This window comes from Chanodichthys erythropterus, chromosome 9 (genome assembly GCF_024489055.1).
Source record: "Chanodichthys erythropterus isolate Z2021 chromosome 9, ASM2448905v1, whole genome shotgun sequence".
Lineage (NCBI taxonomy): Eukaryota > Metazoa > Chordata > Actinopteri > Cypriniformes > Xenocyprididae > Chanodichthys > Chanodichthys erythropterus.
Window position 1 is genome coordinate 2,017,086 of NC_090229.1, and position 24,729 is coordinate 2,041,814.

At 36.0% G+C, this 24,729-nt stretch overlaps 1 protein-coding gene across 1 annotated transcript; it reads right to left on the minus strand.

Annotated features, from left to right (window-relative positions):
* Window positions 1-96: 96 nt before the first annotated feature.
* On the minus strand, window positions 97-23,648 carry LOC137026168 (transmembrane protein 198-like). The gene is made up of 5 exons (XM_067393413.1): window positions 23,512-23,648; window positions 21,610-21,815; window positions 20,293-20,838; window positions 588-703; window positions 97-474 (listed from the first exon to the last, which is right to left on the minus strand). The coding sequence occupies exons 2-5, from the start codon at window positions 21,731-21,733 to the stop codon at window positions 322-324; spliced, it is 939 nt and encodes a 312-aa protein (XP_067249514.1). The 5' UTR covers window positions 21,734-21,815; window positions 23,512-23,648; the 3' UTR covers window positions 97-321.
* Window positions 23,649-24,729: the final 1,081 nt, after the last annotated feature.

A 24,729-nucleotide genomic window follows, 5' to 3' on the forward strand; every position in this document is an offset into this window, starting at 1 on the left:
CCACTGTTCTCCACAGTTCGAGTCCCAGAAGAGCCAGAAGGTCTTTCTGTCAGAAGTCTGCATGTTCTCCCCGTGTTGGTGTGGGGTTCCTCCGGTGCTCCGCTTTCTCCCACAATCCAAAGACATGCAGGACAGGCGAATTGAAGACACTAAATAGTCTGTAAGTGTGAATGTGTGTGTGAGTCCTGACCATACGTCCAGAGTGTCAGCTCCCTACAAAGTGCAATTCAAGCAGTGATTTGGAGAATGAAAGGATGAAGAGCCCAGAAACCTGTCTATGAAAATCCACAGATCCTCCTTCTCCGGTCACATGTGATCGCATTACAGTCGGAGAAGAGCCGACGGTGAAGTTGTGAGAGGAACCAATGATCCCGTTTCAGAATCAAAGTCAATTATGGTGTGATGAACGGAAGTCAAACTCCAGAGCGACGAGCCCGTGTTCGTCTGCCGCTCTCGCAAACTCGCCAGATAACTCTGGAGAAAGAAAGACTAAGATTAAACTCTGTTCATCTGTACGAGTTCTTACTGGTCTCTGCGTACATGACAATAAAGAGCATGAGTGGATGTGTCATGTGATCGGGCCGTACCGGGGCCAGCACGTCTCCTGTGTAGCGCTGGAGGACCGGCGGTCTGCGGCGACACGTTCCTTGGTCATGTGTCCGACCGATCCTCGTTAGATCCAGCTGCTTCTGTTTACCCGTCACTAACACACACACAGATACGACACGTCAATCAACACGCCATCCATGATCCATGAGAACCCTGAACAAATCAACTATTCCAACCCCCGCTAATGCCTCAGTTGTTCTTTTTCTAGTTAGTGTATGATTCTTTTTTCAAATTACAGTACAAAGACTGAGATATTTTACATAGTTTTTAAAATAAAACCTATACAGGCTTGTTTCCGCCACTAAATAAAAAAATAAAAAGGTAATTGCAACTTTATATCTCGTAATTCTGACTTTATATCTCGCAATTCTGACTTTATATCTCGCAATTCTGACTTTATATCTCGCAATTCTGACTTTATATCTCGCAATTCCGACTTTATATCTCGCAATTCTGACTTTATATCTCGCAATTCCGACTTTATATCTCGCAATTCTGACTTTATATCTCTCAATTCTGACTTTATATCTCGCAATTCTGACTTTATATCTCGCAATTCCGACTTTATATCTCGCAATTCTGACTTTATATCTCGCAATTCTGACTTTATATCTCGCAATTCCGACTTTTCAAACTCGCAATTCTGACTTTATATCTTGCAATTCTGACTTTTTATCTCGCAATTCTGACTTTATATCTCGCAATTCCGACTTTATAACTCGCAATTCTGACTTTATATCTCGCAATTCTGACTTTATATCTCGCAATTCTGACTTTATATCTCGCAATTCTGACTTTATATCTCGCAATTCCGACTTTATATCTCGCAATTCTGACTTTATATCTCGCAATTCTGACTTTATATCTCGCAATTCTGACTTTATATCTTGCAATTCTGACTTTTCAAACTCGCAATTCTGACTTTATATCTCGCAATTCTGACTTTTTATCTCGCAATTCTGACTTTATATCTCGCAATTCCGACTTTTCAAACTCGCAATTCTGACTTTATATCTCGCAATTCTGACTTTTTATCTCGCAATTCCGACTTTATATCTCGCAATTCTGACTTTATATCTCGCAATTCTGACTTTATATCTCGCAATTCTGACTTTATATCTCGCAATTCCGACTTTATATCTCGCAATTCTGACTTTATATCTCACAATTCTGACTTTATATCTCGCAATTCTGACTTTATATCTCGCAATTCCGACTTTATATCTCGCAATTCTGACTTTATATCTCGCAATTCTGACTTTATATCTCGCAATTCCGACTTTTCAAACTCGCAATTCTGACTTTATATCTCGCAATTCTGACTTTTTATCTCGCAATTCTGACTTTATATCTCGCAATTCCGACTTTTCAAACTCGCAATTCTGACTTTATATCTCGCAATTCTGACTTTATATCTCGCAATTCTGACTTTATATCTCACAATTCTGACTTTATATCTCGCAATTCTGACTTTATATCTCGCAATTCCGACTTTATATCTCGCAATTCTGACTTTATATCATGAAATTCTGACTTTATATCACGCAATTCCGACTTTTCAAACTCGCAATTCTGACTTTATATCTCGCAATTCTGACTTTATATCTCGCAATTCCGACTTTATATCTCGCAATTCCGACTTTATATCTCGCAATTCTGACTTTATATCTCGCAATTCTGACTTTATATCTCGCAATTCCGACTTTATATCTCGCAATTCTGACTTTATATCTCGCAATTCCGACTTTATATCTCGCAATTCTGACTTTATATCTCGCAATTCCGACTTTATATCTCGCAATTCTGACTTTATATCTCTCAATTCTGACTTTATATCTCGCAATTCTGACTTTATATCTCGCAATTCTGACTTTATATCATGAAATTCTGACTTTATATCACGCAATTCCGACTTTTCAAACTCGCAATTCTGACTTTATATCTCGCAATTCTGACTTTATATCTCGCAATTCCGACTTTATATCTCGCAATTCTGACTTTATATCTCGCAATTCCGACTTTATATCTCGCAATTCCGACTTTATATCTCGCAATTCTGACTTTATATCTCGCAATTCTGACTTTATATCTCGCAATTCTGACTTTATATCTCGCAATTCTGACTTTTTATCTCGCAATTCCGACTTTATATCTCACAATTCTGACTTTATATCTCGCAATTCCGACTTTATATCTCGCAATTCCGACTTTATATCTCGCAATTCCGACTTTATATCTCGCAATTCCGACTTTATATGTCGCAATTCCGACTTTATATCTCGCAATTCTGACTTTATATCTCGCAATTCCGACTTTATATCTCGCAATTCTGACTTTATATCACTCAATTCCGACTTTATATCTCGCAATTCTGACTTTATATCACTCAATTCTGACTTTATATCTCGCAATTCTGACTTTATATCTCGCAATTCTGACTTTATATCTCGCAATTCTGACTTTATAACTCGCAATTCTGACTTTATATCACTCAATTCCGACTTTATATCTCGTAATTCCGACTTTATATCTCGCAATTCCGACTTTATATCTCGCAATTCTGACTTTATATCTCTCAATTCTGACTTTATATCTCGCAATTCTGACTTTATATCTCGCAATTCTGACTTTATATCATGAAATTCCGACTTTTCAAACTCGCAATTCTGACTTTATATCTCGCAATTCTGACTTTTTATCTCGCAATTCTGACTTTTTATCTCGCAATTCTGACTTTATATCTCGCAATTCCGACTTTATATCTCGCAATTCTGACTTTATATCTCGCAATTCTGACTTTATATCTCGCAATTCCGACTTTTCAAACTCGCAATTCTGACTTTATATCTCGCAATTCTGACTTTTTATCTCGCAATTCTGACTTTATATCTCGCAATTCCGACTTTTCAAACTCGCAATTCTGACTTTATATCTCGCAATTCTGACTTTTTATCTCGCAATTCTGACTTTTTATCTCGCAATTCTGACTTTTTATCTCGCAATTCTGACTTTATATCTCGCAATTCCGACTTTATATCTCGCAATTCTGACTTTATATTTCGCAATTCCGACTTTATATCTCGCAATTCTGACTTTATATCTCGCAATTCTGACTTTATATCTCACAATTCTGACTTTATATCTCGCAATTCTGACTTTGTATCATGAAATTCTGACTTTATATCACGCAATTCCGACTTTTCAAACTCGCAATTCTGACTTTATATCTCGCAATTCTGACTTTATATCTCGCAATTCTGACTTTTTATCTCGCAATTCTGACTTTTTATCTCGCAATTCCGACTTTTCAAACTCGCAATTCTGACTTTATATCTCGCAATTCTGACTTTATATCTCGCAATTCTGACTTTTTATCTCGCAATTCTGACTTTATATCTCGCAATTCCGACTTTTCAAACTCGCAATTCCGACTTTATATCTCGCAATTCTGACTTTATATCTTGTAATTCTGACTTTATATCTCGCAATTCTGACTTTATATCACTCAATTCCGACTTTATATCTCGTAATTCTGACTTTATATCTCGCAATTCCGACTTTATATCTCGCAATTCTGACTTTATATCTCTCAATTCTGACTTTATATCTCGCAATTCTGACTTTATATCTCGCAATTCTGACTTTATATCATGAAATTCCGACTTTTCAAACTCGCAATTCTGACTTTATATCTCGCAATTCTGACTTTTTATCTCGCAATTCTGACTTTTTATCTCGCAATTCTGACTTTATATCTCGCAATTCCGACTTTATATCTCGCAATTCTGACTTTATATCTCGCAATTCTGACTTTATATCTCGCAATTCCGACTTTTCAAACTCGCAATTCTGACTTTATATCTCGCAATTCTGACTTTTTATCTCGCAATTCTGACTTTATATCTCGCAATTCCGACTTTTCAAACTCGCAATTCTGACTTTATATCTCGCAATTCTGACTTTTTATCTCGCAATTCTGACTTTTTATCTCGCAATTCTGACTTTTTATCTCGCAATTCTGACTTTATATCTCGCAATTCCGACTTTATATCTCGCAATTCTGACTTTATATTTCGCAATTCCGACTTTATATCTCGCAATTCTGACTTTATATCTCGCAATTCTGACTTTATATCTCACAATTCTGACTTTATATCTCGCAATTCTGACTTTGTATCATGAAATTCTGACTTTATATCACGCAATTCCGACTTTTCAAACTCGCAATTCTGACTTTATATCTCGCAATTCTGACTTTATATCTCGCAATTCTGACTTTTTATCTCGCAATTCTGACTTTATATCTCGCAATTCCGACTTTTCAAACTCGCAATTCTGACTTTATATCTCGCAATTCTGACTTTATATCTCGCAATTCTGACTTTTTATCTCGCAATTCTGACTTTATATCTCGCAATTCCGACTTTTCAAACTCGCAATTCCGACTTTATATCTCGCAATTCTGACTTTATATCTTGTAATTCTGACTTTATATCTCGCAATTCCGACTTTATATCACACAATTCCGACTTTACATCACTCAATTCCGACTTTATATCTCGCAATTCCGACTTTTTATCTCGCAATTCCGACTTTTTATCTCGCAATTCCGACTTTATATCACGCAATTCCGACTTTATATCTCGCAATTCCGACTTTATATCTCGCAATTCTGACTTTATATCTCGCAATTCTGACTTTATATCACTCAATTCCGACTTTATATCTCGCAATTCCGACTTTATATCTCGCAATTCCGACTTTATATCTCACAATTCTGACTTTATATCTCACAATTCTGACTTTATATCACACAATTCCGACTTTACATCACTCAATTCCGACTTTATATCTCGCAATTCTGACTTTATATTTCGCAATTCCGACTTTATATCTCGCAATTCTGACTTTATATCTCGCAATTCCGACTTTTCAAACTCGCAATTCTGACTTTATATCTCGCAATTCTGACTTTATATCTCGCAATTCTGACTTTTTATCTCGCAATTCTGACTTTATATCTCGCAATTCCGACTTTTCAAACTCGCAATTCTGACTTTATATCTCGCAATTCTGACTTTATATCTCGCAATTCTGACTTTTTATCTCGCAATTCTGACTTTATATCTCGCAATTCCGACTTTTCAAACTCGCAATTCCGACTTTATATCTCGCAATTCTGACTTTATATCTTGTAATTCTGACTTTATATCTCGCAATTCTGACTTTATATCACTCAATTCCGACTTTATATCTCGTAATTCTGACTTTATATCTCGCAATTCCGACTTTATATCTCGCAATTCTGACTTTATATCTCTCAATTCTGACTTTATATCTCGCAATTCTGACTTTATATCTCGCAATTCTGACTTTATATCATGAAATTCCGACTTTTCAAACTCGCAATTCTGACTTTATATCTCGCAATTCTGACTTTTTATCTCGCAATTCTGACTTTTTATCTCGCAATTCTGACTTTATATCTCGCAATTCCGACTTTATATCTCGCAATTCTGACTTTATATCTCGCAATTCTGACTTTATATCTCGCAATTCCGACTTTTCAAACTCGCAATTCTGACTTTATATCTCGCAATTCTGACTTTTTATCTCGCAATTCTGACTTTATATCTCGCAATTCCGACTTTTCAAACTCGCAATTCTGACTTCATATCTCGCAATTCTGACTTTTTATCTCGCAATTCTGACTTTTTATCTCGCAATTCTGACTTTTTATCTCGCAATTCTGACTTTATATCTCGCAATTCCGACTTTATATCTCGCAATTCTGACTTTATATTTCGCAATTCCGACTTTATATCTCGCAATTCTGACTTTATATCTCGCAATTCTGACTTTATATCTCACAATTCTGACTTTATATCTCGCAATTCTGACTTTGTATCATGAAATTCTGACTTTATATCACGCAATTCCGACTTTTCAAACTCGCAATTCTGACTTTATATCTCGCAATTCTGACTTTATATCTCGCAATTCTGACTTTTTATCTCGCAATTCTGACTTTATATCTCGCAATTCCGACTTTTCAAACTCGCAATTCTGACTTTATATCTCGCAATTCTGACTTTATATCTCGCAATTCTGACTTTTTATCTCGCAATTCTGACTTTATATCTCGCAATTCCGACTTTTCAAACTCGCAATTCCGACTTTATATCTCGCAATTCTGACTTTATATCTTGTAATTCTGACTTTATATCTCGCAATTCCGACTTTATATCACACAATTCCGACTTTACATCACTCAATTCCGACTTTATATCTCGCAATTCCGACTTTTTATCTCGCAATTCCGACTTTTTATCTCACAATTCCGACTTTATATCACGCAATTCCGACTTTATATCTCGCAATTCCGACTTTATATCTCGCAATTCTGACTTTATATCTCGCAATTCTGACTTTATATCACTCAATTCCGACTTTATATCTCGCAATTCCGACTTTATATCTCGCAATTCCGACTTTATATCTCACAATTCTGACTTTATATCTCACAATTCTGACTTTATATCACACAATTCCGACTTTACATCACTCAATTCCGACTTTATATCTCGCAATTCCGACTTTTTATCTCGCAATTCCGACTTTTTATCTCGCAATTCCGACTTTATATCACGCAATTCCGACTTTATATCTCGCAATTCCGACTTTATATCTCGCAATTCTGACTTTATATCTCGCAATTCTGACTTTATATCACTCAATTCTGACTTTATATCACTCAATTCCGACTTTATATCTCGCAATTCTGACTTTATATCTCGCAATTCTGACTTTATATCTCGCAATTCTGACTTTATATCTCGCAATTCTGACTTTGTATCATGAAATTCTGACTTTATATCACGCAATTCCGACTTTTCAAACTCGCAATTCTGACTTTATATCTCGCAATTCTGACTTTATATCTCGCAATTCTGACTTTTTATCTCGCAATTCTGACTTTATATCTCGCAATTCCGACTTTTCAAACTCGCAATTCTGACTTTATATCTCGCAATTCTGACTTTATATCTCGCAATTCTGACTTTTTATCTCGCAATTCTGACTTTATATCTCGCAATTCCGACTTTTCAAACTCGCAATTCCGACTTTATATCTCGCAATTCTGACTTTATATCTTGTAATTCTGACTTTATATCTCGCAATTCCGACTTTATATCACACAATTCCGACTTTACATCACTCAATTCCGACTTTATATCTCGCAATTCCGACTTTTTATCTCGCAATTCCGACTTTTTATCTCACAATTCCGACTTTATATCACGCAATTCCGACTTTATATCTCGCAATTCCGACTTTATATCTCGCAATTCCGACTTTATATCTCGCAATTCTGACTTTATATCTCGCAATTCTGACTTTATATCTCGCAATTCCGACTTTTCAAACTCGCAATTCTGACTTTATATCTCGCAATTCTGACTTTTTATCTCGCAATTCTGACTTTATATCTCGCAATTCCGACTTTTCAAACTCGCAATTCTGACTTTATATCTCGCAATTCTGACTTTATATCTCGCAATTCTGACTTTATATCTCACAATTCTGACTTTATATCTCGCAATTCTGACTTTATATCTCGCAATTCCGACTTTATATCTCGCAATTCTGACTTTATATCATGAAATTCTGACTTTATATCACGCAATTCCGACTTTTCAAACTCGCAATTCTGACTTTATATCTCGCAATTCTGACTTTATATCTCGCAATTCCGACTTTATATCTCGCAATTCCGACTTTATATCTCGCAATTCTGACTTTATATCTCTCAATTCTGACTTTATATCTCGCAATTCTGACTTTATATCTCGCAATTCTGACTTTATATCATGAAATTCTGACTTTATATCTCGCAATTCCGACTTTTCAAACTCGCAATTCCGACTTTATATCTCGCAATTCTGACTTTATATCTTGTAATTCTGACTTTATATCTCGCAATTCTGACTTTATATCACTCAATTCCGACTTTATATCTCGCAATTCTGACTTTATATCTCGCAATTCTGACTTTATATCTCGCAATTCCGACTTTATATCTCGCAATTCTGACTTTATATCTCGCAATTCTGACTTTATATCTCGCAATTCCGACTTTATATCTCGCAATTCTGACTTTATATCTCGCAATTCCGACTTTATATCTCGCAATTCTGACTTTATATCTCGCAATTCCGACTTTATATCTCGCAATTCTGACTTTATATCTCTCAATTCTGACTTTATATCTCGCAATTCTGACTTTATATCTCGCAATTCTGACTTTATATCACGCAATTCTGACTTTATATCACGCAATTCCGACTTTATATCTCGCAATTCTGACTTTATATCTCGCAATTCTGACTTTATATCTCGCAATTCCGACTTTATATCTCGCAATTCTGACTTTATATCTCGCAATTCCGACTTTATATCTCGCAATTCCGACTTTATATCTCGCAATTCTGACTTTATATCTCGCAATTCTGACTTTATATCTCGCAATTCTGACTTTATATCTCGCAATTCTGACTTTTTATCTCGCAATTCCGACTTTATATCTCACAATTCTGACTTTATATCTCGCAATTCCGACTTTATATCTCGCAATTCCGACTTTATATCTCGCAATTCCGACTTTATATCTCGCAATTCCGACTTTATATCTCGCAATTCTGACTTTATATCTCGCAATTCTGACTTTATATCACTCAATTATTACTTTTTATATGTCAATTCAGACTTTATATCACGCAATTCCGACTTTATATGTCGCAATTCCGACTTTATATCTCGCAATTCTGACTTTATATCTCGCAATTCTGACTTTATATCTCACAATTCTGACTTTATATCTCGCAATTCTGACTTTATAACTCGCAATTCTGACTTTATATCACTCAATTCCGACTTTATATCTCGTAATTCCGACTTTATATCTCGCAATTCCGACTTTATATCTCGCAATTCTGACTTTATATCTCTCAATTCTGACTTTATATCTCGCAATTCTGACTTTATATCTCGCAATTCTGACTTTATATCATGAAATTCCGACTTTTCAAACTCGCAATTCTGACTTTATATCTCGCAATTCTGACTTTTTATCTCGCAATTCTGACTTTTTATCTCGCAATTCTGACTTTATATCTCGCAATTCCGACTTTATATCTCGCAATTCTGACTTTATATCTCGCAATTCTGACTTTATATCTCGCAATTCCGACTTTTCAAACTCGCAATTCTGACTTTATATCTCGCAATTCTGACTTTTTATCTCGCAATTCTGACTTTATATCTCGCAATTCCGACTTTTCAAACTCGCAATTCTGACTTTATATCTCGCAATTCTGACTTTTTATCTCGCAATTCTGACTTTTTATCTCGCAATTCTGACTTTTTATCTCGCAATTCTGACTTTATATCTCGCAATTCCGACTTTATATCTCGCAATTCTGACTTTATATTTCGCAATTCCGACTTTATATCTCGCAATTCTGACTTTATATCTCGCAATTCTGACTTTATATCTCACAATTCTGACTTTATATCTCGCAATTCTGACTTTGTATCATGAAATTCTGACTTTATATCACGCAATTCCGACTTTTCAAACTCGCAATTCTGACTTTATATCTCGCAATTCTGACTTTATATCTCGCAATTCTGACTTTTTATCTCGCAATTCTGACTTTTTATCTCGCAATTCCGACTTTTCAAACTCGCAATTCTGACTTTATATCTCGCAATTCTGACTTTATATCTCGCAATTCTGACTTTTTATCTCGCAATTCTGACTTTATATCTCGCAATTCCGACTTTTCAAACTCGCAATTCCGACTTTATATCTCGCAATTCTGACTTTATATCTTGTAATTCTGACTTTATATCTCGCAATTCTGACTTTATATCACTCAATTCCGACTTTATATCTCGTAATTCTGACTTTATATCTCGCAATTCCGACTTTATATCTCGCAATTCTGACTTTATATCTCTCAATTCTGACTTTATATCTCGCAATTCTGACTTTATATCTCGCAATTCTGACTTTATATCATGAAATTCCGACTTTTCAAACTCGCAATTCTGACTTTATATCTCGCAATTCTGACTTTTTATCTCGCAATTCTGACTTTTTATCTCGCAATTCTGACTTTATATCTCGCAATTCTGACTTTATATCTCGCAATTCTGACTTTATATCTCGCAATTCCGACTTTATATCTCGCAATTCTGACTTTATATCTCGCAATTCTGACTTTATATCTCACAATTCTGACTTTATATCTCGCAATTCTGACTTTGTATCATGAAATTCTGACTTTATATCTCGCAATTCCGACTTTTCAAACTCGCAATTCTGACTTTATATCTCGCAATTCTGACTTTATATCTCGCAATTCTGACTTTTTATCTCGCAATTCTGACTTTATATCTCGCAATTCCGACTTTTCAAACTCGCAATTCTGACTTTATATCTCGCAATTCTGACTTTATATCTCGCAATTCTGACTTTTTATCTCGCAATTCTGACTTTATATCTCGCAATTCCGACTTTTCAAACTCGCAATTCCGACTTTATATCTCGCAATTCTGACTTTATATCTTGTAATTCTGACTTTATATCTCGCAATTCCGACTTTATATCACACAATTCCGACTTTACATCACTCAATTCCGACTTTATATCTCGCAATTCCGACTTTTTATCTCGCAATTCCGACTTTTTATCTCGCAATTCCGACTTTATATCACGCAATTCCGACTTTATATCTCGCAATTCCGACTTTATATCTCGCAATTCTGACTTTATATCTCGCAATTCTGACTTTATATCTCGCAATTCCGACTTTATATCTCGCAATTCCGACTTTATATCTCGCAATTCCGACTTTATATCTCGCAATTCTGACTTTATATCTCGCAATTCTGACTTTAATCACACAATTCCGACTTTATATCTCACAATTATGACTTTATATCTCGCAATTCTGACTTTATATCTCGAAATTCTGACTTTATATCTCGCAATTCTGACTTTATATCTCGCAATTCCGACTTTTCAAACTCGCAATTCTGACTTTATATCTCGCAATTCTGACTTTATATCTCGCAATTCTGACTTTATATCTCGCAATTCTGACTTTATATCTCGCAATTCCGACTTTTAAAACTCGCATTTCCTACTTTATATCTCGCAATTCTGACTTTATATCTCGCAATTCTGACTTTTTATCTCGCAATTCTGACTTTATATCTCGCAATTCCGACTTTTCAAACTCGCAATTCTGACTTTATATCTCGCAATTCTGACTTTATATCTCGCAATTCTGACTTTATATCTCGCAATTCTGACTTTATATCACGCAATTCCGACTTTAAATCTCGCAATTCAGACGTTAAATCACGCAATTCTGACTTTATATCTTGTAATTCTGACTTTATATCTCGCAATTCTGACTTTATATCACTCAATTCCGACTTTATATCTCGCAATTCTGACTTTATATCTCGCAATTCCGACTTTATATCTCGCAATTCTGACTTTATATCTCGCAATTCTGACTTTATATCTCGCAATTCTGACTTTATATCTCACAATTCTGACTTTATATCTCGCTATTCCGACTTTTCAATCTCGCAATTCTGACTTTATATCTCGCAATTCTGACTTTATATCTCGCAATTCCGACTTTATATCTCGCAATTCTGACTTTATATCTCGCAATTCTGACTTTATATCTCGCAATTCTGACTTTATATCTCGCAATTCTGACTTTATATCTCGCAATTCTGACTTTATATCTCGCAATTCCGACTTTTCAAACTCGCAATTCTGACTTTATATCTCGCAATTCTGACTTTATATCTCGCAATTCTGACTTTATATCTCGCAATTCTGACTTTATATCTCGCAATTCCGACTTTATATCTCGCAATTCTGACTTTATATCTCGCAATTCTGACTTTATATCTCGCAATTCTGACTTTATATCTCGCAATTCTGACTTTATATCTCGCAATTCTGACTTTATATCTCGCAATTCCGACTTTATATCTCGCAATTCTGACTTTATATCTCGCAATTCTGACTTTATATCTCGCAATTCTGACTTTATATCTCGCAATTCTGACTTTATATCTCGCAATTCTGACTTTATATCTCGCAATTCTGACTTTATATCTCGCAATTCTGACTTTATATCTCGCAATTCTGACTTTATATCTCGCAATTCTGACTTTATATCTCGCAATTCTGACTTTATATCTCGCAATTCCGACTTTATATCTCGCAATTCTGACTTTATATCTCGCAATTCTGACTTTATATCTCGCAATTCTGACTTTATATCTCGCAATTCTGACTTTATATCTCGCAATTCTGACTTTATATCTCACAATTCCGACTTTATATCTCGCAATTCCGACTTTATATCTCGCAATTCCGACTTTATATCTCGCAATTCTGACTTTATATCTCGCAATTCCGACTTTATATCTCGCAATTCCGACTTTATATCTCGCAATTCTGACTTTATATCTCGCAATTCCGACTTTATATCTCGCAATTCCGACTTTATATCTCGCAATTCCGACTTTATATCTCGCAATTCTGACTTTATATCTCGCAATTCTGACTTTATATCTCGCAATTCTGACTTTATATCTCGCAATTCTGACTTTATATCTCGCAATTCCGACTTTATATCTCGCAATTCCGACTTTATATCTCGCAATTCTGACTTTATATCTCGCAATTCTGACTTTATATCTCGCAATTCTGACTTTATATCTCGCAATTCCGACTTTTCAAACTCGCAATTCTGACTTTATATCTCGCAATTCTGACTTTATATCTCGCAATTCTGACTTTTTATCTCGCAATTCTGACTTTATATCTCGCAATTCTGACTTTATATCTCGCAATTCCGACTTTATATCTCGCAATTCTGACTTTATATTTCGCAATTCCGACTTTATATCTCGCAATTCTGACTTTATATCTCGCAATTCTGACTTTATATCTCGCAATTCTGACTTTATATCTCGCAATTCTGACTTTGTATCATGAAATTCTGACTTTATATCACGCAATTCCGACTTTTCAAACTCGCAATTCTGACTTTATATCTCGCAATTCTGACTTTATATCTCGCAATTCTGACTTTTTATCTCGCAATTCCGACTTTATATCTCGCAATTCCGACTTTATATCTCGCAATTCTGACTTTATATCTCGCAATTCTGACTTTATATCTCGCAATTCTGACTTTATATCTCGCAATTCTGACTTTATATCTCGCAATTCTGACTTTATATCTCGCAATTCTGACTTTATATCTCGCAATTCTGACTTTATATCTCGCAATTCTGACTTTATATCTCGCAATTCCGACTTTATATCTCGCAATTCTGACTTTATATCTCACAATTCTGACTTTATATCTCGCAATTCTGACTTTATATCTCGCAATTCTGACTTTATATCTCGCAATTCCGACTTTATATCTCGCAATTCCGACTTTATATCTCACAATTCTGACTTTATATCTCACAATTCTGACTTTATATCACACAATTCCGACTTTACATCACTCAATTCCGACTTTATATCTCGCAATTCCGACTTTTTATCTCGCAATTCCGACTTTTTATCTCGCAATTCCGACTTTATATCACGCAATTCCGACTTTATATCTCGCAATTCCGACTTTATATCTCGCAATTCTGACTTTATATCTCGCAATTCTGACTTTATATCACTCAATTCTGACTTTATATCACTCAATTCCGACTTTATATCTCGCAATTCTGACTTTATATCTCGCAATTCTGACTTTATATCTCGCAATTCTGACTTTATATCTCGCAATTCTGACTTTGTATCATGAAATTCTGACTTTATATCACGCAATTCCGACTTTTCAAACTCGCAATTCTGACTTTATATCTCGCAATTCTGACTTTATATCTCGCAATTCTGACTTTTTATCTCGCAATTCTGACTTTATATCTCGCAATTCCGACTTTTCAAACTCGCAATTCTGACTTTATATCTCGCAATTCTGACTTTATATCTCGCAATTCTGACTTTTTATCTCGCAATTCTGACTTTATATCTCGCAATTCCGACTTTTCAAACTCGCAATTCCGACTTTATATCTCGCAATTCTGACTTTATATCTTGTAATTCTGACTTTATATCTCGCAATTCCGACTTTATATCACACAATTCCGACTTTACATCACTCAATTCCGACTTTATATCTCGCAATTCCGACTTTTTATCTCGCAATTCCGACTTTTTATCTCACAATTCCGACTTTATATCACGCAATTCCGACTTTATATCTCGCAATTCCGACTTTATATCTCGCAATTCTGACTTTATATCTCGCAATTCTGACTTTATATCACTCAATTCCGACTTTATATCTCGCAATTCCGACTTTATATCTCGCAATTCCGACTTTATATCTCACAATTCTGACTTTATATCTCACAATTCTGACTTTATATCACACAATTCCGACTTTACATCACTCAATTCCGACTTTATATCTCGCAATTCTGACTTTATATTTCGCAATTCCGACTTTATATCTCGCAATTCTGACTTTATATCTCGCAATTCTGACTTTATATCTCGCAATTCTGACTTTATATCTCGCAATTCTGACTTTGTATCATGAAATTCTGACTTTATATCACGCAATTCCGACTTTTCAAACTCGCAATTCTGACTTTATATCTCGCAATTCTGACTTTATATCTCGCAATTCTGACTTTTTATCTCGCAATTCTGACTTTATATCTCGCAATTCCGACTTTTCAAACTCGCAATTCTGACTTTATATCTCGCAATTCTGACTTTATATCTCGCAATTCTGACTTTTTATCTCGCAATTCTGACTTTATATCTCGCAATTCCGACTTTTCAAACTCGCAATTCCGACTTTATATCTCGCAATTCTGACTTTATATCTTGTAATTCTGACTTTATATCTCGCAATTCTGACTTTATATCACTCAATTCCGACTTTATATCTCGTAATTCTGACTTTATATCTCGCAATTCCGACTTTATATCTCGCAATTCTGACTTTATATCTCTCAATTCTGACTTTATATCTCGCAATTCTGACTTTATATCTCGCAATTCTGACTTTATATCATGAAATTCCGACTTTTCAAACTCGCAATTCTGACTTTATATCTCGCAATTCTGACTTTTTATCTCGCAATTCTGACTTTTTATCTCGCAATTCTGACTTTATATCTCGCAATTCCGACTTTATATCTCGCAATTCTGACTTTATATCTCGCAATTCTGACTTTATATCTCGCAATTCCGACTTTTCAAACTCGCAATTCTGACTTTATATCTCGCAATTCTGACTTTTTATCTCGCAATTCTGACTTTATATCTCGCAATTCCGACTTTTCAAACTCGCAATTCTGACTTCATATCTCGCAATTCTGACTTTTTATCTCGCAATTCTGACTTTTTATCTCGCAATTCTGACTTTTTATCTCGCAATTCTGACTTTATATCTCGCAATTCCGACTTTATATCTCGCAATTCTGACTTTATATTTCGCAATTCCGACTTTATATCTCGCAATTCTGACTTTATATCTCGCAATTCTGACTTTATATCTCACAATTCTGACTTTATATCTCGCAATTCTGACTTTGTATCATGAAATTCTGACTTTATATCACGCAATTCCGACTTTTCAAACTCGCAATTCTGACTTTATATCTCGCAATTCTGACTTTATATCTCGCAATTCTGACTTTTTATCTCGCAATTCTGACTTTATATCTCGCAATTCCGACTTTATATCTCGCAATTCTGACTTTATATCACTCAATTCCGACTTTATATCTCGCAATTCCGACTTTATATCACGCAATTCCGACTTTATATCTCGCAATTCCGACTTTATATCTCGCAATTCTGACTTTATATCTCGCAATTCTGACTTTATATCACTCAATTCCGACTTTATATCTCGCAATTCCGACTTTATATCTCGCAATTCCGACTTTATATCTCACAATTCTGACTTTATATCTCACAATTCTGACTTTATATCACACAATTCCGACTTTACATCACTCAATTCCGACTTTATATCTCGCAATTCCGACTTTTTATCTCGCAATTCCGACTTTTTATCTCGCAATTCCGACTTTATATCACGCAATTCCGACTTTATATCTCGCAATTCCGACTTTATATCTCGCAATTCTGACTTTATATCTCGCAATTCTGACTTTATATCACTCAATTCTGACTTTATATCACTCAATTCCGACTTTATATCTCGCAATTCTGACTTTATATCTCGCAATTCTGACTTTATATCACTCAATTCTGACTTTATATCTCGCAATTCTGACTTTATATCTCGCAATTCTGACTTTATATCACTCAATTCTGACTTTATATCTCGCAATTCTGACTTTATATCACTCAATTCTGACTTTATATCTCGCAATTCCGACTTTATATCACGCAATTCCGACTTTATATCTCGCAATTCTGACTTTATATCACTCAATTCTGACTTTATATCTCGCAATTCTGACTTTATATCTCGCAATTCCGACTTTATATCACGCAATTCCGGCTTTATATCACTCAATTCCGACTTTATATCTCGCAATTCCGACTTTTTATCTCGCAATTCCGACTTTATATCATGCAATTCCGACTTTATATCTCGCAATTCTGACTTTATATCACTCAATTCTGACTTTATATCTCGCAATTCCGACTTTATATCTCGCAATTCCGACTTTATATCACTCAATTCCGACTTTATATCTCGCAATTCTGACTTTATATCTCGCAATTCTGACTTTATATCACTCAATTCTGACTTTATATCACTCAATTCCGACTTTATATCTCGCAATTCTGACTTTATATCTCGCAATTCTGACTTTTTATCTCGCAATTCTGACTTTATATCTCGCAATTCCGACTTTTCAAACTCGCAATTCTGACTTTATATCTCGCAATTCTGACTTTATATCTCGCAATTCTGACTTTTTATCTCGCAATTCTGACTTTATATCTCGCAATTCCGACTTTTCAAACTCGCAATTCCGACTTTATATCTCGCAATTCTGACTTTATATCTTGTAATTCTGACTTTATATCTCGCAATTCTGACTTTATATCACTCAATTCCGACTTTATATCTCGTAATTCTGACTTTATATCTCGCAATTCCGACTTTATATCTCGCAATTCTGACTTTATATCTCTCAATTCTGACTTTATATCTCGCAATTCTGACTTTATATCTCGCAATTCTGACTTTATATCATGAAATTCCGACTTTTCAAACTCGCAATTCTGACTTTATATCTCGCAATTCTGACTTTTTATCTCGCAATTCTGACTTTTTATCTCGCAATTCTGACTTTATATCTCGCAATTCCGACTTTATATCTCGCAATTCTGACTTTATATCTCGCAATTCTGACTTTATATCTCGCAATTCCGACTTTTCAAACTCGCAATTCTGACTTTATATCTCGCAATTCTGACTTTTTATCTCGCAATTCTGACTTTATATCTCGCAATTCCGACTTTTCAAACTCGCAATTCTGACTTCATATCTCGCAATTCTGACTTTTTATCTCGCAATTCTGACTTTTTATCTCGCAATTCTGACTTTTTATCTCGCAATTCTGACTTTATATCTCGCAATTCCGACTTTATATCTCGCAATTCTGACTTTATATTTCGCAATTCCGACTTTATATCTCGCAATTCTGACTTTATATCTCGCAATTCTGACTTTATATCTCACAATTCTGACTTTATATCTCGCAATTCTGACTTTGTATCATGAAATTCTGACTTTATATCACGCAATTCCGACTTTTCAAACTCGCAATTCTGACTTTATATCTCGCAATTCTGACTTTATATCTCGCAATTCTGACTTTTTATCTCGCAATTCTGACTTTATATCTCGCAATTCCGACTTTTCAAACTCGCAATTCTGACTTTATATCTCGCAATTCTGACTTTATATCTCGCAATTCTGACTTTTTATCTCGCAATTCTGACTTTATATCTCGCAATTCCGACTTTTCAAACTCGCAATTCCGACTTTATATCTCGCAATTCTGACTTTATATCTTGTAATTCTGACTTTATATCTCGCAATTCCGACTTTATATCACACAATTCCGACTTTACATCACTCAATTCCGACTTTATATCTCGCAATTCCGACTTTTTATCTCGCAATTCCGACTTTTTATCTCACAATTCCGACTTTATATCACGCAATTCCGACTTTATATCTCGCAATTCCGACTTTATATCTCGCAATTCTGACTTTATATCTCGCAATTCTGACTTTATATCACTCAATTCCGACTTTATATCTCGCAATTCCGACTTTATATCTCGCAATTCCGACTTTATATCTCACAATTCTGACTTTATATCTCACAATTCTGACTTTATATCACACAATTCCGACTTTACATCACTCAATTCCGACTTTATATCTCGCAATTCCGACTTTTTATCTCGCAATTCCGACTTTTTATCTCGCAATTCCGACTTTATATCACGCAATTCCGACTTTATATCTCGCAATTCCGACTTTATATCTCGCAATTCTGACTTTATATCTCGCAATTCTGACTTTATATCACTCAATTCTGACTTTATATCACTCAATTCCGACTTTATATCTCGCAATTCTGACTTTATATCTCGCAATTCTGACTTTATATCACTCAATTCTGACTTTATATCTCGCAATTCTGACTTTATATCTCGCAATTCTGACTTTATATCACTCAATTCTGACTTTATATCTCGCAATTCTGACTTTATATCACTCAATTCTGACTTTATATCTCGCAATTCCGACTTTATATCACGCAATTCCGACTTTATATCTCGCAATTCTGACTTTATATCACTCAATTCTGACTTTATATCTCGCAATTCTGACTTTATATCTCGCAATTCCGACTTTATATCACGCAATTCCGGCTTTATATCACTCAATTCCGACTTTATATCTCGCAATTCCGACTTTTTATCTCGCAATTCCGACTTTATATCATGCAATTCCGACTTTATATCTCGCAATTCTGACTTTATATCACTCAATTCTGACTTTATATCTCGCAATTCCGACTTTATATCTCGCAATTCCGACTTTATATCACTCAATTCCGACTTTATATCTCGCAATTCTGACTTTATATCTCGCAATTCTGACTTTATATCACTCAATTCTGACTTTATATCACTCAATTCCGACTTTATGTCTCGCAATTCTGACTTTATATCTCGCAATTCTGACTTTATATCACTCAATTCTGACTTTATATCTCGCAATTCTGACTTTATATCTCGCAATTCTGACTTTATATCACTCAATTCTGACTTTATATCTCGCAATTCTGACTTTATATCACGCAATTCTGACTTTATATCACGCAATGTGAGATAAAAAGTCACAATTACCCTTTCTATTTTTTATTTCATGGCAGAAACAAGCTTCCATAAAAAACACTTTATTTTTATTTCTCAAGATATAAGATATGTGGTGAAATGTGGCTCTAGATGTTTTCTGTGGTTTGTCAGTGATGATGTCCTACCGTCAGCGGCTGTTATTCTGCACTGGACCAGCATTCCCAGTGCTCCAAGTACAGGCCAGATCCCAATCACAGCCCAGCTGTACCAGCACAAGCCCTGGCGTCTCTGCAGACCCTCATACGCCCGGAACACCAACATTGGCATCTCCGCCCAGTAATCCACACACGCCACAGCCACGGCAGACCCGACCGCCGCCGTAGCAGCGACCGTCATGGCCTTCCTCCAGCACAGCGTGATCACGGCAAAGAAAACGCTGGTTCCTAGGACCGTTCCGACAGGAACCCACGCGGGGTTAAATATGGGGTAATACTGCCCCAGCAGCAGCAGGGCGGCGACAGAGAGCAGCGACCCCAGCTGAAGACCAGTGAGGAAGAGTCCGACGCTGCGCACCAGCACCGCCACGAGCGCCAGCAGAAACCCCACGCCCAGAGACACGGCCGCACGCGTCTGACCGTCCAGCAGCTGCTCCTGCAGACACAGCAGGTGTCCGACGCCAGAGCCAAACGCCAGGCCCGACAGGAACATCACCAGCTTAAAACAGCGGTAACCTGAACAACAACAATCATAGTCAGAGCTTCACTTGCACACTTATTTAATTCCCACTATTACAACATGAAACTGATTACAATAGTGTGTTTTGATGATCCCGGATGCAGTAGTTAGTTGTCTATCTCAAAGTCAAATTCTGTTGTCGCTCAGCAGAAAACAGGAAGAGCTTTTATACAAACGCAGCAGGTTAGCTGTTCTGGTATTTTTGGAAGTCCTTCCTGTGTAACAATAGAGCTAAATTTGGAGAAACAAGTACAGAGATTTAAGGCTGGTCCCAGAAAGTATTTGTTCAGTCCATCTGTTTTTATAATAGAATTTAATAATTTTTTAAACATCACAACATTTTACACACTTTCTCATTGTTCTCGGTTTCCTCGTGTAACTATTACTGCTGCACCAGCTCAAAACATGAACGCTGAGAGCAGAAAGCCCATGTCTAAACCCTAAAAGCGGTCAGATTGGTTCCCATGATCCACAGACAAACGGTTTGTGTGAGATGACCCTGTTTGCAAGGATCAGAGCAAAATAACCCACAACAATTGCCAGCAAATTTAAATTTCTCACATGAAATACATGTTAAAGTTATAGTTGGTTATACTGAATTTCCATTTTTACTGTACGTGTACTTAACTGCACAAAGTAAATAATCAAATCTTTTCTTTACCTTTTAAAAAGCCACAGTACAAATCATTTCAACACTCTTCATGCATTCATGTGGGTTTTTGTGAGTTAACCTCGTTAATGTTGAAATGACCTTCCTTCAGACTCACCGCAGAAGCAGTAAATGAGGCCGAGAGCGAAGCAGGTGGAGCAGGTGACGGCTGGGACGAGCTCATATTCCCTCCTGATCTCCTGATCACAGATGACGCCTGCGGACAGAGACTCGTTCGCCATGCTGCTCTCAAACGGAGCTGCTGCTTTTGAGATCAGATGTGTTTCAAACCCTTAGATTTGCCCAAATGTGTGAAAAAAGTGCCTGCAAAAGTGAAAGAGAAAACCATCTTTATTTCTCCTCAAGGTCCCCAATCTCCTCATAGTTACTTTTTGTTGTTATTGTTGACAGTGAAGAAAAATCAACACATTTTTAATGCTACATGTTTAGCAGTCATTGAGGGTTTATATCCAACACACAGATACACAAAATACAGTTTTAAACACGAGGAAAGAAAGCTGCCGCCACCTTCATCACACATGTGCTCATTACAGGACCACGTCATTAGTTCACCCAAAAATTACATTTCTGTCATTAATTACTGACCCTCATGTCGTTCCACACCCGTAAGACCTTAATTCATCTTCAGAACACAAATTAAGATATTTTTGATGAAATCCGAGAGGTTTTGTTTTATCCTCCATTGAAAGCAACCACATTCAAGGTCCAGAAAGGCACTAAAGACATCGTTAAAACAGTCATGTGACTGTAGTGGTTCAACCTTAATGTTATCAAGAGACGAGAATACTTTTTTTGCGAAAAAAAAAAAGACTTTATTCAACAAATTAGTCTCTAGCCTGCCATTCTGTTACGCTATTGTCGTTGCAGCGCTTCCAGGTTCTACGTCCGAACGGCGACTCATTATTGGCCGACGCCTGATCACGTGATCAGCATGATGCATGCGTGTGATACTGAAGCAGGATCCGGCCAATAATGAGTCGCCGTTCGGATGTAAACACGGAAATGAAGCACTGCGGCACCTGCGTAACAGACTGACAGAACAGGAAAAATTGTTGAATAAAGTGGTTATTTTTGTTTTGTTTTTGCGCACAAAAAGTATTCTCGTCTCTTCATAACATTAAGGTTGAACCACTGCAGTCACATGACTGTTTTAACGATGTCTTTAGTACCTTTCTGGACCTTGAAAGTGTTGATTATAGATATTGAGTCATATGCCTCTTGGATTTCATCAAAAATATCTTAATTTGTGTTCTGAAGATGTCTTACGGGTGTGGAACGACATGAGGGAGAGTAATTAATGGCAGAATCTTTATTTTTGGCTGAACTAACCCTTTAATTAATCAAGAGTCATAAGAAATGCTGCAGTGTTTGATGACAGATGAGGTTCATACAACCCTAAAAAACCCACTCAGTTCCTGTATGGGTTAGAGATCATAGAGATTTGATCCTGGTGACTGCGTGAGTTCAGTAAATGAGTGACTTCATCATTTTAATCATCATCATCATCATCATCATCACATCTACAGTATATCCGGACCTGTGAATGCCTAAAAGCTCAAGTAGAAGTTTAAAAGTGTTCTTTCTATCAGGTGGCAGAAAAACTTCCTGTGAGAAAAACTAAAAACTCAAGAAATAGTTTTTCTAAATTAATTTTGTCACTTTTCATCTCTGAACTGGTATATATTTCAGTCCTTTATCTAATTACACACCAATTTCCACATTTTTGCACTTGCTTATTTTCAGCATAATGAATTAATTCTAACAAGCAAATGGACTTTGGGTTTTAGTCACAGATTACAGTCATTTGTTTACATGGCGTTTCTTTATGTGCTGCAGAAGTACAGCACAGTTGTATAAGAGCTTAATCTCAATTAAACAGATGTATTTTGAAGAGCTTTTAACTAATTCACCCATGTCAAATGTAGAAATAATTCAGGTCTTTGACACATTTTAAGTGAAAAATAAAGACAATATTTAAAACAAGATCACAAACACTTACCATAGCGGATCAAAGCGATGGTGTGACAGAAAACTCTCGCTTTAAAGTCCAGTAACTTTCAGACAATCTCACAGAATCAAACACTTTCCGCTCCAGATCAGTTCAGCACCGATTAGTGGGCGTTAACTAGGGCAAACATTCATAAACAGAATTACTTGAATAAACGCGTCACAAGAAATAACTGAGAAGCTTAACATCAGTGCATGATGGGACAGAATGACCGTTAGGCGTGAGATGGAACGTCAACGTCACCGTTGCCCTAGTAACGGAGTCGCGCTCTTTTTAAAATGCTTGTTTAAAAGCTGAAGCGCGCGAGAGAAACGGTCATTAATCGGAACCGCGATTAAACATGTGGTGAATTAAAGCCGCAGCGGCGGAACAGATGAAGAAATGCTGAGGGAATCTCATATTCCTCACCTCACTGCAGCTCAGGTTAGTTTCACACTACACCATAATTATATTCAACATTGTAATCAATTAAATAGGAATTATCGGACAAAGCTGCAAAACATTTGACAATGAATAACAACGAATAAAAATACTGACAGATGTCCAGAATTAATTCGGTTCTAATTCGTTGATGGGGTTTGGAGAAGGAAAGCGCGGGAAGTTGAAGCTGTAAACGCGCAGAATCACATCATTAAACATGAACAGTTGGTAATTAATGATATGATGGGCGCTTTATTACGGACTTCTGTATTTGTGTATCATATGTAATATTATGAGCAGCTTTAATGCACATCTGAGGAGGTTTTCATCAGTTTCAGTCGCTGCATATGAAAGTTTCAGTGTTGGACTGATTCATCCTATAAAAACACTTTTGTGTATTAGTGGGTCAATGACGTGACGGGTCTTTTTCCCTCTCCAAAGGCTAGGATTAGTTCACTTTCAAATGAAATTAACCCCAAGCTTTACTCACCCTCAAGCCATCCTAGGAGTATAGGACTTTATTTTTTCTGATGAATACAATCAGAGAAATATTAATAAACGCATCCAAGCTTTATAATGGCAGTATCGTTAAAGGAACACTCCACTTTTTTTGAAAATAGGCTCATTTTCCAACTCCCCTAGAGTTAAACAGTTGAGTTTTACCGTTTTCGAATCCATTCAGCCGATCTCCGGTTCTGGCGGTACCACTTTTAGCATAGCTTAGCATAGTTCATTGAATCTGATTAGACCATTAGCATCGCGCTTAAAAATGACCAAAGAGTTTTGATG